Consider the following 14,715-nt stretch of genomic DNA (forward strand, 5'->3'; position numbering starts at 1 on the left):
TTGTCATTCTATGTTGTAATAGGTAGCTCTTATATGACCAAGTCTTAGGATAGTGAAGGAAATTTGTAAGAAGTATTTGAAAAAGTTTATTTGTTAGTATTTAATTTACTTTATATTTCTTTGAAAATAGAAGTCTTCCGCATGTTTTTAGTTAGGTAATAAGAGTTCTCCTAACTACTTAGAATAGCATAGGTGCCCGCACGGTCTGTTAGTTCGTGACACATGCAAAATAGAGTCTAGTTGTGTTCTAAACCATAAAAAATATGTTAGAATAAAAATGGAGTTCAGATTTTTTTTTGGTAAGTAGGATATTATATTATATTAGCATCATATCAAAAAGTCTACAAAGAGTCATTTGGCAGTACTGCCACCATAGTATCTGCATATTGTGCATTATTTACAGACCATCCGTTAACACTAAACACCATACTCGTAGGAATATTTACAGATGTACTAGGTGGTAAATAACGCAAAGTCTTCACACGCCTAGTAACAAAATCTCCTCTTTTATCAGCACCCAAAATGATCAGAAGATCCTGTAGAGGAGTCCAAAACATAGTAGTTTCCATAACTGGATCCACAGTAGCTAGAACGGACGTTTGTACAGTAGAGATGGCTCTTTTTGCTAGGCTATCGGCTAGTCGGTTCTGCTCACTGTAGACATGGGTCAAATTGGTCTATCCAGTAGCCGGAGGAGGTACCTGCAATCAGCCAACAAAGAGGAGAAGTTAGTATCTATGTCTGGACTATTTAAAATGGTGGACAAATGCTCTGCATCCATGTTTATTTCTAGAGGTTTGAGACCATACTTCACAGCCAGTTGCAGACCCAGAAACAGAGCTTGAATTTCAAGTTGCATTATATCTTTTATAGCTATTCGAGAAAAGAAACCCAATATCCAGTCCCCCGAGCTATTGTGGAAAACTCCACCCAACCCTTCTATTTGGAGGTTGGAGAAGATGGTAGCATCAGTGTTAAGCATTAGACAACCCGGCACAGGAGGATTCCATTTAACATACAAGTTAAAGTAGTTAGTGTTGTTGTTTGTATCTTGAGAGTTTTTAGGTGTGAATTATTATAACCACAAGGGTTAGTGTGGTGGTTCAGCACCTCACCCCTTAAGCAAAAGGTTGGGGGTTCGATTCCCACCTCTGGTGAATGGAAAAAACTCTATGGCCAGTTCCCTACCGCTTAGTGCGCTGACAGTAGGAACGGAGGATTAGTCTCACGGCTGTCGGTTGTGGGGATACCTTGGAAAACAAAAAAAAAAGTGAATTATTGTAATTATTTTTTTTTTTTACCAAAAGTAAATAAGAGATAAAAGTTGAAAAGATACTAGTACTGGATATAATTTTTTTTATTTTATTTAGTTTAAGAGATCATATTTTATTCCAATTATGCAGTAAAAATAGGATAGAGTTTTACTATAATTAGAAATCAATTCTAGTTAGCCTTAATTATTTGAGGTATAAAATGTTGTTTAAATATTAATAAAAATGGAATTAAGATATGAAGTCCAACATTTTTTTTTTTAGAAAAATAAATAAAATAGGCTAATCTAAAATGTGGATGGTCAAAATCTACTTGTCATGATTTGTATTAATTTATTTATTTTTTTCAAAAAAAATCAATAAAAGTTCATCAAGTAAGTTTCCCAAAAAAAAAAGGAAAAAACAATTGTAAGGAGGGGAGGCAAGTTGCGGATTAATTCAAAACTCATTGTAAATTTGAAAGAAAAGGCGAAAAAGAATAAAAATGAATAAGAAAATAGTCTCGAGTTTACAAAAACCGGACGAATGCTTTTTAACGCTAGGCAAGCTTTAGGCACATTTAATATGTTTGTCTCGATTAAGAATGCAGCATACGCATCTTTTCGATACGTTTAAAAATAAATCGAGGATGTGATATTGCACCTTGACAAAGATCGTCCTAAAGTTAACTTCTACTAGCTTAAAACAAGAGTTATAGACAGATACTAGACATTAAAAATGAGCGAATTAAGGCCTGCAAACATAATTTATTCAAAATAGTTAAAGTTAAGTATAAGTTGATAAAAGCGATCGTGCTTGAACCACGGGACTCGAGGGGTGCCTCATACCTCCCCCTCGGTCAACAGAATTTCTTATCCGGTCTTTTATTTTCACAGACCGACAAAGAGCCATTTCCTTTTGATTAGGGATTCAATAAGATGACTTGGAACACCATAACTCAATTTGAAGTGTCGACTCTAAAAATGATAAAAATAATGTTTATTCAAAACCGCCACTTTAATTGGAAAAACCCTTCGACCCTTGAGCGAAAATGGGGTGTGACACACAAGCCATATTTCACGTGTGAAAATCCATATGAAAAAATGTGTCAACCCTTCGGATATTTCAAACCTCGTCTCATTTCAATAAATCTACACTTTGACAAGACTTGAAGTAGGAGACATCTGTAGATACATGAAATTTATTGGATCAAATTTATATAAATTTGAGATTAAAGCCATGTTCATTTGGGTTAAAATTAATTTGGAATTTAAAAATAATAAGTCTGTTAAATTCAATTCAAGGTCTATCTCATCTTGAAGTCAAAACTCGTGTCACGTGTAAAATTTAAGACCAACAAGACGATGTCATATGTTCAAATAATGTAGCAATTCAAATCAAATTAAAGAGCCAGTAAAGAATTGTCAATGTCCAAAATGACATATTCTTAGTCAATCATAATCAACCTTATCACATAGCATTTGTGATAAGCTCTGGTGACTTAATGGACCGAAAAAAATAAGGCAAAATAGTTTATTTTTATTTGGATTGCCTATCTCCTACAACTATACATAGGAGGATTACATAATTTTCCAGAGGTATTCTGCATGTATTGGAGAAAGCTTCTGCATTGACTACGAAGTTCAACAAAGAATTAACCAATGGAGCTATGCCCGATGATCAACTCAAAGCAACGAAGTATTGTCCGACATCCATGGAGATCAAAAAGATTCAAATCATCCCAAAGTTTGAAAAAACGTTGCAGAAGGCCCTCGAGTCATGGAAAAGCTGGGGAGAGGAGAATCAAGAGAACAATGGAATCATGTCGCAAAATTCATTTAATAAAATTATTTTTTATTTTATTTATCTTTGATGTAGTTAATTTTCAGCATTATGAAAATTTATTGCAAACGATGATTTTTTATATTTGAAGTTGTGTTTGAATATGCATTTTACTTAAAAAAATATTTGAACTTTTATGAGAGAAAATCTCAAAATCCAAAAATTGACTTAAGCCAATTATAGAAACATGAAAAAATTTAAAGTCAAAACATTAAAATCTAATCAAACTGCATGAACAAACAGACATTTAATTAAAGGTTTCAAGAACTATTGCTAAAATCTATAGCCAAATATTAGATAAAGTTTTTTTCCATAGGTGACTGATCCACAATTTCCAAATAATGACATAATAATTTAATTCATTTTTCGCAACTTAAGTATCAAACGAGGCATCTCAGCTAATACTTCTTATATAAGAGCATTACTCCAAATTATGATTTCTTCATTGGGAAGATTTCAATTATATATATATAAAAAAAAAAATAGTTTACGATAAAAATAGTCAATTTTTTATTTTTTAAAAAATAGTAAATTGGCTCTTTTTTTCCTTTTCCTTTTCCTTTTCCTTTTCTTTTAGAATCAGTAGTTTTAAAAGGAAAAAAAAAGAACTTTTTTTGTTGTTTTATTGTTGTGTTTTCCTTTATTTAAAAATATTTTTTTTTCAAACTTTTTCGTACAATTTTTTTCATGTGTCAATATTATATAAGTGGTATATATATATATATATATATATATATATATATATATATATATATATAATTATATATATATATACATATATATCATGCATAAATAGTTATGTAGTGTATATGCAATGTATATTATATAAATAATTATGTAATGTATCGATATCGATATTTATTTGACTATCATATGTTCCCATCTTAATAAATAAAAGTATAAACAAAAATTAATAAAAACAACATAAAAGTATTCATTTTTACAAAAAAGAAAAACAAAAAGTGACACAGTTACGAAAAAAAAAAGATTTCAAGAAAAGAGCAACAAAAAATTATAAGCAACGATTTTATTTTTTTTTAAATAGCACATCAAAAAAACTTCTTTTTTAATTAAAAATAAAATGGCCAAATATCCGAATGGCCGATGGCCAAACATTCAGGTTAATGAAGTTTTTATACCAATTGGCCGACTGGCCATTTTTAGTAATAGCTTTGACCCGATTGGCCATTTTAAGTAAAAAGGAAAAAAGTGAGTTAGTATTTGTGTAAAAAAAAATTCAATGGATATTTTGCTTAATTTTCCTTCTTCATTTTATATGAGACTAAATAGATTAAATCAAAAGTTGGCTAAATATATTACCATGAGACTTAATAGATTAAATCAAAAGTTAGCTAAATATATTACCATAATAAGCAATTGGGCTCGTGGTCAGCAAAATATATATAGTCACAATTGAAGAATTTCTAGACGGTATCACGGTAATGACAACCTCATTTTACAAAGCACATCGTGAATATTGCAACACTCAAAGCATAATAATACATATAAAAGAGTTCCTTTTTAACATTTATTAACAAACTCGATAGGCTAAATACATAATACAATCTTTTCTTGTATATTTAGGAAATATTATAATAATGATGATGATGAGGAGGAGGAGGAGGAGCAGAAGCAGAAGAAGCAGAAGAAGAAACAACAAAAGAAGCAGTAGAAGAAGCAGAAGCAGAAGCAGCAGAAGAAGAAGGAGAAGAAGAAGGAGGATGAGAAGGAGGAGAAGAAGAAAGAGAAGGAGAAGGAGAATAAGAAGGAGAAGAAGAAAGGAGAAGAAGGAGGAGAAGGAGAAGGAGGGGAGGGAGGAGAAGGAAAAGAAGGAGAAGAAGAAGGAGAAGGACAAGGACAAAGACAAGGAAAAGGAGAAGGAGAAAGAGAAGAAGGAAGAGAAGGAGATGGAGAAAAAGGAGAAGAAGGAGAAGAAAAAGAAGAAAAGAAGAAGAAGAAGAAGAAGAGGAAGGAGGGGGAGAAGGAGGAGGAGGAGGAGGATGAGCAGGAGCAGGAGGAGTAGGAGAAAGAGAAGAAGAAGAAGAAGAAGAAGAAGAAGAAGAAGAAGAAGAAGGAGAAGAAGTAAATGAAGCAGCAAAAGTAGCAACAGCAGCAACAGAAGAAGAAGGAGGAGGAGGAGGAGGAGGAGGAAGAAGAAGAAGAAGAGGATGAAGAGGAAGAAGAGGAAGAAGAAGAAAAAGAAGAAGAAGAAGAAAAAGAGGCAGAAGAAGAAGAATAAGATGAAGAGGAAGAAGAAGAAGAAGAAGAAAAAGAAGAAGAAGAAGAAGAGGAGGAAGAGGAGGAAGAGGAGGAAGATGAAGAAGAAGGGGAAGAGGAGGAGGAATAGGGAGAAGAGGAGAAGGGGGGGAAGTGGAGGAAGAGGAGAAAGGGGAGGAAGAGGAAGAAGAGTAGAAAGAGGAAGAAGAAGAAGAAGAAGAATAAGGAGAAGGAGAAGAAGAAGAGAAAGAGGAAGAGGAAGAGGAAGAAGGGGAAAAAGAGGAAGAAGAGGAAGAGGTAGAGGAAGAAGAAGAGGAAGAGGAAGAAGAAGAAGAGGAAGAAGAAGAAGATATATTTAATTCTTCAAAAGTAGTCAAAATTATAGTTGCTTCGGACTTTTCACAAATATGAGTAAATACATCTGATTCTTTAAAAATAATCAAAACTGAAAAGTATGCACAACTTAAATAACCAATACTTTTGTTGAGTTGTTGCCAGCTTCCAAATGAGAAAAAGGTCTCAATAGACAACAACCTAATGCATTTTATTGGGAAAAAAAACAATAAAGAAAAAAAAATTAGTACTTTACAGGTAAAATTATTCGTTCCACAAACAAAAATGAAAGGCCCAATGACTTAGTTAATGGCACAATTTTGTATTAATAAAATTAGAGGGAATGTATAAATATACCTTAAATTTTAATAAATGGTACAATATATCTTATGTGATATTTTAGGCATAAATATATTTTTTTTGTTAATGAAAAGATACATATATATCCTTAAACTTTAATAATGGTACAGATATATCCTCCGTCATACTTTAAATATAAATATATTTTTATCGTTAATGAAAAAGGTACATCTATATTCCTAAATTTCGATAAATGATATAGATATACCATCCGTCATACTTTAGGTACAAATATACTCTTGTCATTAATGAAAAGGTACATATATATCATTTTCACTAACGGCAGGACACGTGTCACAATCTTATTTATTTGCCTTTTTTTTAATTTAATTTATTCCCATCCTACCTAAAAATAATTCTAATTTAACACACAAACCGATCTAAATAATAACTCAAACTAATAGAACCTTCAAGGCACATCTTTGTTCACGCATATTCATTCTCTCTTTCTCTTTCTATTAGATCAGGTCGAGTATGGGTTAATATTTGAATCGGGTTATGGGTTAAATTAAAATTATTTTGAGGAGGAGTTGGGATAAATTAAATCAAAAAAGGTCAAATTAATAGGATTGTGACACGTGTTCTGTCGTTAGTGAGGAGGGTATATATGTATCTTTTCATTAATGCAATGGTATATTTAAAAAGGGCAGTCCGGTGCACTAAAGCTATTGCTATAGACGGTGTCCGGGGAAGGGCCCCTCCATAAGGGTGTATCGTACGCAGTCTTACCTTGCATTTCTGCCAGAGGTTGTTTCCAAATATGATGGAGGATATACTTGTCCCATTTAGCAAAGTTTGGGGGTATATATGTATCTTTTCATTAACGGCAAGGATATATTTGTATCAAAAGTATGACGAAGGATATATCTTTATCATTTATCAAAGTTCAGGGATATACTCATAACTTTTACGATAAAATTAAATACAAATAGAATTACATTTACATTTCAAAACTCTCACTCTCTTAACACAAGATTTTTAATATTTAAATTCTGAATCTGTCACTATTAAAAAACTAGTTCCCAGAGGTCTTTGTAAACACACATTGAACGATATTATGGGCCCGTTTGGCCATAAAAATTTTTCTCTTTTTTGGAAATTTTTTTTCATTTTTTTTACTTTTTCGAAAATTGTGGTGTTTGGACATGAAAATTCAGAAAATTATTTTGGAGTTGGATTCCAAAAAGTGAAAACAACTTTTTGTTGTTTTCATAAATTTTCACTCTCATTTTCAACTTTCATTATTATTACATATAACCTCAATCTTTAAATTTTTATACAAACACCTCTTATAACTACAACCAACCACCAAAAAAAAAAAAATTTATTATTTGTTTTCTATGGTACAACATCATTTTTAATTGTTACAGACATTCTAATCTCTTTTTCTTCTTTTAACTAAAATTTACCTACGTGAAGTAAAAAATAATAAATTGCAATCTATGGCGGAAATATATCAACTTTGTTTGAATGAATTATATTATAGAAATATAAGGCCTAGTACATTATGTTATTTAAAAGTGAGAAATTTGATATTTTTTTCTCGCCATTCTAATTTTCTGTATATGTCATATAATGGCTATTATGATTTTAATAAATTATTAAAAAGTAATCAATAAAGTTGCATATCAAACATAACGTAACGATTTATATTTACGATACAATAATATTCAAGGAAAATCAATATCATCAATAAAGAAAAAACAAAAAAATAGCACTAATCTATTCAGAAATAATTCATCCGTAATTTTTTTTAAAAAGACCAAATTCAATAAAATAATTAATTCAAGTGAAAGTAATTAAGAATTTTCATCAACAAATTTAAGAAAATATAAAATATATTTATATCCATCAATCATATTTATCAAAATATATTTACTCTATTCAATCATTATGGTTAGATAAACTTATTTACTCGTGCTTGTGTTATTTTTATTCAAATTTTAAAAGAATAACAATCATAATAATTAGTTTGTTGTTAATTATTTTATCAATTGAAGATATATAAATTATTTTCTCAACATTTGGTTGTATGTTAGTAGGTAAATTAGTAGTTGAGTGATTTTGATAATTTTTAAAAGTTGAGGACATAAAATCATATTTAAAAAAAGATTTTTCAAAAGTCTAAAAAAAAATTTAAAAAAGACATGATCAAACACAAAGTAATTTTCATGGTCAAACGGCTACTATACGTGGGCTCTTAAAAGGGCTTCTCTCCTACAACATTACCATGAGGATCATAGTTGAAACTAATCAAAGTATTCCCAGTTTGGCATAAAACTTTTGCACAGTCAACTATTGTGCTTTTCTTCCAAATAATTTGTGTATAATGCAAGCATTGCTCATTTTTCTTGCAAGAATTACTCATAATAAGGTCTTTCCTTAGCCCACGCCATGACAGCATCGCACGGCTTCCAATCCTTGCCACTCCCCCAGAAGAGGTTCTCCTCGTAGTCACTACGGGAATGTACCAACTCACAACTCACCTGTAAAGTAATGAGTTCAACTGAATTCAGTATTTTCACACCAAACACAAATTTACGTGAAATTTTGTTAGAATTTTAGCAGATATTAAGCTATGAAGCCTAATTTAAAGTGCAATAGATTTAATGGGAGAGAAAGCAATCGACACGTAAAAGGTAACCAAAGCTATTAACGGGATTCTCACTCTAAGACAATCCCAGTAATTTGAAAAAACTGATAGAACTCTAGTGCATTCACTCGTTTTTTTTATGACAACTCATAGACTTTTTTGTTTACGTTACGGAAAAAGTAGAAATATATCCCCAAATTTTAATAAATGGTACAAATATACCCTCTGTCATATTTTGGGTACAAATATATCCTTGTTATTAATGAAAATGTACAAATATGCCCTCGAACTTTAATAAATGATACAAATATATCCTCCGTCGTATTTTGAATACAAATATATCTTTGCCGTTAAAAAAGGTACAAACATACCCTTTTCATTAACGACGGGACACGTGTCACCATCGTATTAGTTGGCCCTTTTTAATTTATTTAGTTTGTGCATAATTTAATCTATCTTAAATTATAACTCATACTCGATCCAAATAACACGATCCGACCCGTGTAATAAAGAAGTTTCAAGAGACATATCACACGTGTTTCTTTCTTCCACTCTCTCACACTCACACTCTCTCATTAACCCAAAAAATCCTGATAAATATGTCGGTTCAACTCATGTTTCGATCCATCTACCATCTAGAATCGAGTAGAGATTTATCTGATGTTCTGATGTTAGATTAATATTCTGACGATGTTTAATGTTCCTCATGAACGACTGCTGTTTGTTTTTCTGATTCATGAGCGTCGATGAATCAGAAATTATTTTTGATTCATGGTTGTTGTTACCTGCTTTAAATTCATTGTTACACCATTGTTCACCAACTTCAAAGAGTGAACAAGAAGACAACATTTATGAATTAAAACATTAGAAAAACTTGCAAAGTTTGGACATTCCTCGACCAAACCAAGGTCCTCATTGTATCACAATTCAGGTCGAGGTATTTGAACTGGGTATGGATTATAATTTAGGATGAATTAAATTATTCACAAATAAAATAAATAAAAAGATCAACTAATATGATGCTGACACGTGTCTCACCGTTAATGAGAAGGGTATATTTGTACTTTTTCATTAACGACAAGGGTATATTTGTTCTCAAAGTTAGATGGAGGGTATATTTATATCATTTATTAAAGTTCGAGGGTATATTTTTATCTTTTCATTAACAACAAGGATCTATTTATACCCAAAATATAACGGAGGATATATTTATATTATTTATTAAAGTTCACAGTATATTTTGTACCTCTTCCGTTTACATTATAGCAAAAAGAAAGAAGAGGATATTTGCGTCCATTTATTCATGATTGAGAATTCTAGTTTGATTTTGTATTTATTTAAAATGGTAGAAATATAACTTGTTCCTTGCGGTGGTAATGTTACTATATTAAAAATTGAACTTATCAAATTTAAATTTTAAATCTATCTCGATTCACCTGTCGTTGATGTCCCCACCAGCTTGCGTAGTTTGTGAGCTTATTGCTCCATTTGAGAGGTGGAAGTCCAAGTTTTGCCCTTGCTTTGTTGTGGGGAGGAAGGTATTGTTTAACTATGTCGCTTGGGGTGGTCGTTGTCAAAAGGCGTCTACCGCACAAAGTTTGAATGGGAGAAGAGAAGGAAGTTTGAGCTATGCAAAGGAGAAGGAAAATACTAAATTTTCCTATGAGACTTGTGGCTTGCAAATATGCCATTTTGGGGGGAGTTTGTGGTTGTTGGGGGTAGAGGGGGAGGGCTGTTTGCGTGGATGAGTGAATCTAATGGTTTATATAGGTGTGATTGGTTGTTTTTTGAGTTGTGAGTTGTGTAATCATAATGACATGTACAATTTTTTTATGTTTGTTTTATTTTATGCGTTACATTTTTTTTTAATTAATCTAAACAAAAAGGGTATTTTTATTTACATTAACAAACAATTTAACTTTTAATTTTTTTTTTTTCAGTATCATTTACAGTCAAATAAATATCGATGATTTATTTTATATGATAAATTTCAAAAACATTTTCTCTTTCTCGAATTCTATATCAATTTAAATATCATTGTAAAAACTGAAATGGTGAAAATAGTATGTATTGGTTATGTAAGTAATGAAGCTTAGTTTAAATATAATTAAAAACTAAGCTTGATTACTTACTTCTCCCTGGCTTACACCGTCAAAAGGGTGTGGTGTAATTGATATAATCCCTCATACCTAAACCTCATAGAGGTTTCGAGTAATCAAGTTCTCACAATTGACAAAGTCCAATGATGAAGTACTGATTCATTTTAGAATTATTGGTATTCGAAATGGGAAAATGGTCAAAAGTACCCCTCTACTTTGATTAATTGATTATATTTGTCCTTAGTCAAATTATACGGTCAAATATATTTCTGTTGTTAGCAAAGTTGTCTAACATACCCTTCATTTTAACATTTTTCATCTTGGCAAGTTAAATATCATGTGGCGTGACATTTTTTATGAGGTGGATGCCACGTGGCATGCCTCCTCAGCATTCGATTTTTCTTTATTTTAAATTTTTTCATCAACTTTTATTAATGTATGTAATTAATTTATTAATTTTTAAAAAATTAAAATATGAAATAAATAAATTTGATGACTACAACTTTAAAATTATAATCTCAAAATAACTTTGTACATTAACTAAATACTCCTCGTCATACCTTTAAAAATTGTAATTTAGATTTTATAAAGGAAAAGAGTCATGAGCTAAGATACATAAATTAATTTTTGATAAAAATTCAAGAAGTGCAACACAAAAATTGCTAGGAATGAAAAATATTTCAGAAAAAAAAAAATGAGGGAAGCCTTGCACGGCAGCATTGTGACAAAGGAAAATTTTTAATTTTCTTTTTGAAATTAATGATATTAAGTACATTAATAAAAATTGATGAAAAAATGTTAAAATGGAAAAGAAAAGAAAAAATGGATGCTGAGGTGGCGAGCCACATGACATCCACCTCATAAAAAATATCACGCCACATGACACTTAATTCAAGGTAAAAAATATTAAAATAAGGAATATATTTGATAATTTTACTAATAGCAGGAGTATATTTAACCCTATAATTTAATTAGAAACAAATATAATCAATTAATCAAAATAAAAGAATACTTTTGACCCTTTTCCATTGAATAACATGCACATGGTGTAACATAGATTATGCACATCTTACATTATTAAATAGAGTTCAGAACTCTGACAACATGTGTTATTAATGTAACATTTGTAGGTGCATATTTATTACTTTACTCTATAATAGAAGCGGCAGCTTAGGGTCGTCTTGGTTGTTTTAGCTGTCTGCTTCAGCTGCTTTAAATATAATTTTATTATATCATCCTTAATTAATTATTATAAATTATTTTATTTAAGTATTAGAATATTAATAATATTTAATAAAAGGATCATTTTCAAAATGACTACTAAGTTCCTCAAAATTTAACTTATTATTATTCGAAAAAAAAAAATTTAGCTGCTTCAATCATAATTTTAATGTATCACTTCTAATTAATTATTATAAGTCATTTTCGTATTAAAAATTAATAATATTTAATAAAAAGACAAAAATTTTGACATGTCTGCTTTGGTTGGTTTGGCGTAATTTTACCATATCACCCGTAATTAATTATTATGAGTCATCTAAGTATTAAAAATTAATATTAAAAAATTATTATAAAGTCATCTAAGTTTTAAAAAATTAATAATATTTAATATTAAATTAACTTGACGTCTTATATGAGATCCACTTAATTTTTTTCAAAAGTATTTTCTTATATTAATTTTATTATATCACTTATAATTAGTTATTATAATTCATTCGATACATGTCTACTTCGCTGCTTCAATCACGATTTTATTATATCACCCCTTATTAATTATTATGGCCATCTAAGCATTATGCCACTTAAATTGAATAGTTATATATAAGAAGGAGGTTTATGCTTAAGCAAGCAGCAGGTCGGCATGCCTGCTTCAGTGCTACAACTATATTCTTACTGTATCGCCCTTAATTAATTATTATAAGTTATTTACGTATTAAAAATTTAATAATGTTTAATACAAATAAGTAAAATAAACATTTCTGACATGTCTGCTTCAATTGCTTCAACCGTAATTTTATCATATCACCCCTAATTAATTAATGTAAGTCATCTAAGTATTAAAAAATTAATAATATTTAATAAAAAAGATGAAATAAACATAAAATAATAAATTAACTCTTGATATTTTAAATTAGCTTGACGTCTTATATGAGGCTCACTTAGATTATTTTCACAAGTAATTTTTTATAGTTATTATGCTATATCACTTTTAATACATGTCAACTTCGCGGCTCCAATTGTGATTTTACTATATCATCCCTAATTACTTATTATGGTTATTTAAGCATTAAAGAAAATTATATTATCAGTATCCTATATAAGAAGTCACAATAAGTAGCTGAAGCAGGTTGCTCATGTTCAACATGCCTGCCTTAGCTGTTTCAATCGTGATTTTACTATATTACCTCTAAGTAATTATTATAAGTCATTTATATATTAAAAAATTAATAATATTTAATTAAAAACTAAAATAGATATTTATAACATGACTCTTTCAACTACTTCAATCGTAGTTTTACTAAATTACTCATACTTAATTATTATACGTCATTTAAGTATTAAAAAATTAATAATATTTAATAAAACAAAGTAAAATAGATGTAAAATGATAAATTAATTTTTGATGTTTTAAATTAACATAATGTCTTATATGGAGCCACTTAAAAAAAATTCACAAGTATTTTTTATAATAATTTACTATGTCACTTCTAGTTAGTAGAATAGAAAAAAAAATTATAAATCGCAATAATTATGAACTTAAATTATTTAAAAAATATAATTGACTATCAATGTCACAAAAGTTTGAACAACTTAAAATATCGTTATGCAAATTTCATCAATCTAAATATAATATTATATGTCTAACTTAGAATTTATCAACCAAACAAATAAATCTTTTAATTAAATGATAGAATTATACATAACGTAAAATTTTTAAGGATCAGCATTGGGTCATGCGTAGCACGGCATAAGCTGGCTAGTAATATTACTATGACAGAAAAAAGTTACTATACAGGTGGTCAAGGAATCATATCACATGTGACGCAAAGGGTGAGGAGGAAAATCACGTTAATGAATGTGTAAAATGGTTAAAGTCATCGACAGACCCTAAAACTTGTTTCAAAAATTAACTTAGACCCCTTAACTAAGGTCTGTACATATCAGTCCCTTAACCCCCTCGAATTTTGATCCAATCAAGTACTTTTTGCACAATCAACAAAAGGTATAGAGTGTGTAACACACTCGCCTTATGTGACAAAATTGACCAATAAGAAAAATACAGGTGGCAAACAATTTTTTTTTTAAAAAATAAATGTTAAAAATCCAATTAAATAATGATAAATGTTGAGTGGGTCCAAAAATTATTTTAAATATATTATAATTTGAAAAAAAATGATCCCCCACCCCACCCACACTTTTCACACTTTTAATATATTATGGATAGATTATAGATATCTATTTTGTTTATATATATATATATATATATATATATATATATATATATATATATATATATATAAATAAATAAATAAATAAATAATAAATTTATGTGTCAATTTCAAAAGTTTAAAACTATTCAGAATTTCAAATTCGAAGTTTTTGAGAATTTGAAATTTCAATCATGATTGAAGTTGTGGTTATTTTTTTTTTTTTTTGCAAAATTCTTAAACAAATGCTAATTTAAAATCAAAACCTAAAACGAAGCTTCCAAATCCCATGGTTTAGGCTTGATCTTCTCCGATCTAGAAAATAAATGGCACATGGTTTGCACTTTGATATCAAAATAAATTAGAATTTAGAACCAATACAGAATGATTGAGCCAATTATAATTGTATGCTGAACTATAAACCCACTGCATTTTTGAAGTCACCTCTTAGGCAAAATGCTACTTGTTTAGTTTAAAAAATTAATAGGTAATTTATTAATTTTTATTTATTTTATTTTTGATATTAAATACTATCTATAATCTAATACATTTTTAAAATAATAAATTAATTATATTTAAAAAATAATATAGTA

General features: G+C 29.4%; 1 protein-coding gene and 1 pseudogene across 1 annotated transcript; both read right to left on the minus strand.

Moving 5' to 3' along the window:
* Positions 1-341: 341 nt before the first annotated feature.
* Positions 342-982, minus strand: LOC107854107. The gene is made up of 2 exons (XM_016699099.1): positions 702-982; positions 342-654 (listed from the first exon to the last, which is right to left on the minus strand). Exons 1-2 carry the CDS (start codon positions 980-982, stop codon positions 342-344), a joined length of 594 nt encoding a protein of 197 aa, XP_016554585.1.
* Positions 983-8,153: 7,171 nt separating this feature from the next.
* On the minus strand, positions 8,154-10,475 carry LOC107854108 (annotated as a pseudogene).
* Between the last annotated feature and the right edge of the window lie 4,240 nt (positions 10,476-14,715).

The sequence above is a fragment of the Capsicum annuum genome, chromosome 1, assembly GCF_002878395.1.
Source record: "Capsicum annuum cultivar UCD-10X-F1 chromosome 1, UCD10Xv1.1, whole genome shotgun sequence".
Classification (NCBI taxonomy): Eukaryota; Viridiplantae; Streptophyta; class Magnoliopsida; order Solanales; family Solanaceae; genus Capsicum; species Capsicum annuum.